Source organism: Mangifera indica, chromosome 19 (assembly GCF_011075055.1).
Source record: "Mangifera indica cultivar Alphonso chromosome 19, CATAS_Mindica_2.1, whole genome shotgun sequence".
Lineage (NCBI taxonomy): Eukaryota > Viridiplantae > Streptophyta > Magnoliopsida > Sapindales > Anacardiaceae > Mangifera > Mangifera indica.
This window is the reverse complement of record NC_058155.1, coordinates 11,654,023-11,656,648: the sequence shown is the minus strand read 5'-3', so window position 1 is coordinate 11,656,648 and position 2,626 is coordinate 11,654,023. Positions and strand designations below refer to the sequence as shown.

Here is a 2,626-nt window from a genome sequence, read left to right as displayed (position 1 = left end):
AAAAGTGACTTTCACCCCCCCCCCCCCCCAAAATCCCTAATTTTTTTTCACTTTCTCTCTGACCACCGACGACGATGTGGCTGGAGGGAGAGTGACGAGCGTCATCCAGAGAATGGACAACGCTTGTTGAGCTTCACTGGACGACGCTCGTCGTCCATTCTGGATGACCTCTGGACGATGAAACATCGTCTAGAATAGATGACGAAACATCGTCCAGATTGGACGACGATTCTTCATCCAAAGATTTGGACGATGATCGTCGTCCAGAGGTGGTCGATCTCTGGACGAAATCTTCTCTGTCGTTGCCGAAAAAAGTGACTACATTTCAGGGGGAAAAAGTGAATTTTTTAAAACTTAATTCAGGGGACAAATATTAGTTTTTCAAATTAAAGGAGAAAAATGAGATAAAATTTTAATTATTTAATATTATTGATAAAATGATAAATTTACCCCTTAATCTAACTGAAAATATGTGGGTGGATGTAAATAGATTAAACTTTGGATAGGTGTTTGAGTTTTTCATAAAACGTGAGTATGCGATTGAGATAGACCTAACAAATGGGTGGGAAATAGTCCTTTTTCCCTCCAAAATAATAATACTATATATATTTTTAATATATAAATAATATATTATTATATAATAATATATTATTTATATAATTAAATTATATAAAAAATATTCTTCAACGCATAGTTTTATTTATTCGTAAATTCTAGACTGAGTTCGCTTTCTTGGGCACTGCAGCCCGGCCAGCCTTCGCCCACCGCCTCTCTTCTCTCTCAAATTATTTTATCTTGTTGTACATCAAAACCGCGTTTCAACTTTTTCAAGTCTCAAATCTTAGTCCAAACCAAACAAACAAATCTTACTATCAATATAAAACCCAAGCGCCTCTCGCTCTCTCTTGATAATCTTTCCTTCACAATCACCCATATGCCTCCTAAATCGCCTTTCTTCCTCTTACTCTCACTTGCTCTCTTAACCACCACCGCCAATGCCACTCAACAGTTCAGAGAAGCTCCCCAGTTCTATAATTCCCCCGACTGCCCTTCCCTTTTTGATGACATCGAAGAAAGTGAAGCCACTCTTCTCTGCTCCGATCAAGCCGTCCACGTGGCTATGACCCTTGATTCTACCTACATTCGTGGCTCCATGGCAGCTGTTCTTTCTGTTCTCCAACACTCCTCTTGCCCACAAAATATTGCCTTCCATTTTGTCGCGTCTGCATCTGCCAATGCCTCACTTCTACGCGCCACCATCTCCTCTTCCTTCCCTTATTTAAATTTCCGGGTTTATTCTTTTGATGACGCCGCCGTCTCTGGGCTCATTTCTACGTCGATTCGTTCGGCTCTCGACTGCCCTCTAAACTACGCTCGCAGTTACTTAGCCAATATTTTACCTTCTTGTGTAAGACGAGTCGTTTACCTTGACTCCGATTTGGTCCTGGTGGATGACATAGCCAAACTTGCAGCCACTGATCTTGGTAAAAATTCAGTCTTGGCTGCTCCAGAATATTGTAATGCTAATTTCACTTCATATTTTACACCGTCCTTCTGGTCTAATCCTTCTCTGTCATTAACTTTCGCAAACCGCAAAGCTTGTTATTTTAACACTGGTGTGATGGTGATCGAGCTTGATCGGTGGAGAGGAGGTGATTATACCACCAAGATTGAAGAATGGATGGAGCTGCAAAAGAGAATGAGAATATACGAACTGGGTTCATTGCCTCCATTTTTGCTAGTATTTGCAGGGAATATAGTGCCCGTTGATCATCGATGGAACCAGCATGGACTTGGAGGGGATAATTTCAGAGGGCTTTGCAGGGATTTACATCCGGGTCCTGTGAGTCTTTTACACTGGAGTGGTAAAGGCAAGCCATGGGCTAGGCTCGATGCTAACCGGCCATGTCCCTTGGATGCCCTTTGGGCTCCTTATGATCTCTTACAGACTCCATTCGCTCTGGATTCTTGAGAAAATCATTTCAATATCTAAGTTTCTCAAGAAAGCTCCATTGCTGTAGAGCTTTGTAAGTCTTTGCTCGCCTCTCCTCCACCGGTTCATCATTTCGACCTTACTTGGAAGACGAATCACGGAAGAAGAAGAAGCCAGGTTTCTTCTTGTAGGTTATTCAGGTATCATATACAATATTTTTACTATTTCTAATAAAACCTACAGTCAAATTGTCTGCAACAATAAGCAGAAAATCCACATAAAATTTAGTACGGATTGTATGATAATTGTATCAAAATCTGATAGCAAAAAGAGCTATTTTTGTTGGACATTTCTGTATAAATTTTCCATTCTATTGTGATGGGTTTCTTTGTTTCATGCATTCAACAATTCCTTTCTGATGAAAACTTTCAAATGGGTTTCTTTGTTTCATACATACAACTATTCCTTTCTAATAAAATTGTAATTTCATGTGACTTGCTGAATTAAAAGATGCTAAAATGCCTAATTCGATCCAATTTTGAAAAAATGAGGTGGAAAGATGGTGTTTATTTGGTAATATATTTTTTATTAAAAAATATTATTTGAATTCTTTACGAAATTTTTTATTATTGAGTGTCATGTGACTGGTGATAGGGGAATAATTTAATTACCAAGTGTATTTTAGATACAAAA

At 39.0% G+C, this 2,626-nt stretch overlaps 1 protein-coding gene across 1 annotated transcript; it reads left to right on the top strand.

Annotated features, from left to right (window-relative positions):
• Nucleotides 1-727: 727 nt before the first annotated feature.
• LOC123202558 (probable galacturonosyltransferase-like 1) lies at nt 728-2,333 on the top strand. Its single transcript, XM_044618492.1, has one exon. The coding sequence runs from the start codon at nt 935-937 to the stop codon at nt 1,970-1,972; it is 1,038 nt and encodes a 345-aa protein (XP_044474427.1). The 5' UTR covers nt 728-934; the 3' UTR covers nt 1,973-2,333.
• The last annotated feature ends 293 nt before the right edge of the window (nt 2,334-2,626 follow it).

Excerpts from the sequence above, each read along its gene's own strand:
- LOC123202558 (XM_044618492.1), top strand. The coding sequence starts at position 935 with ATGCCTCCTAAATCGCCTTTCTTCCTCTTACTCTCACTTGCTCTCTTA.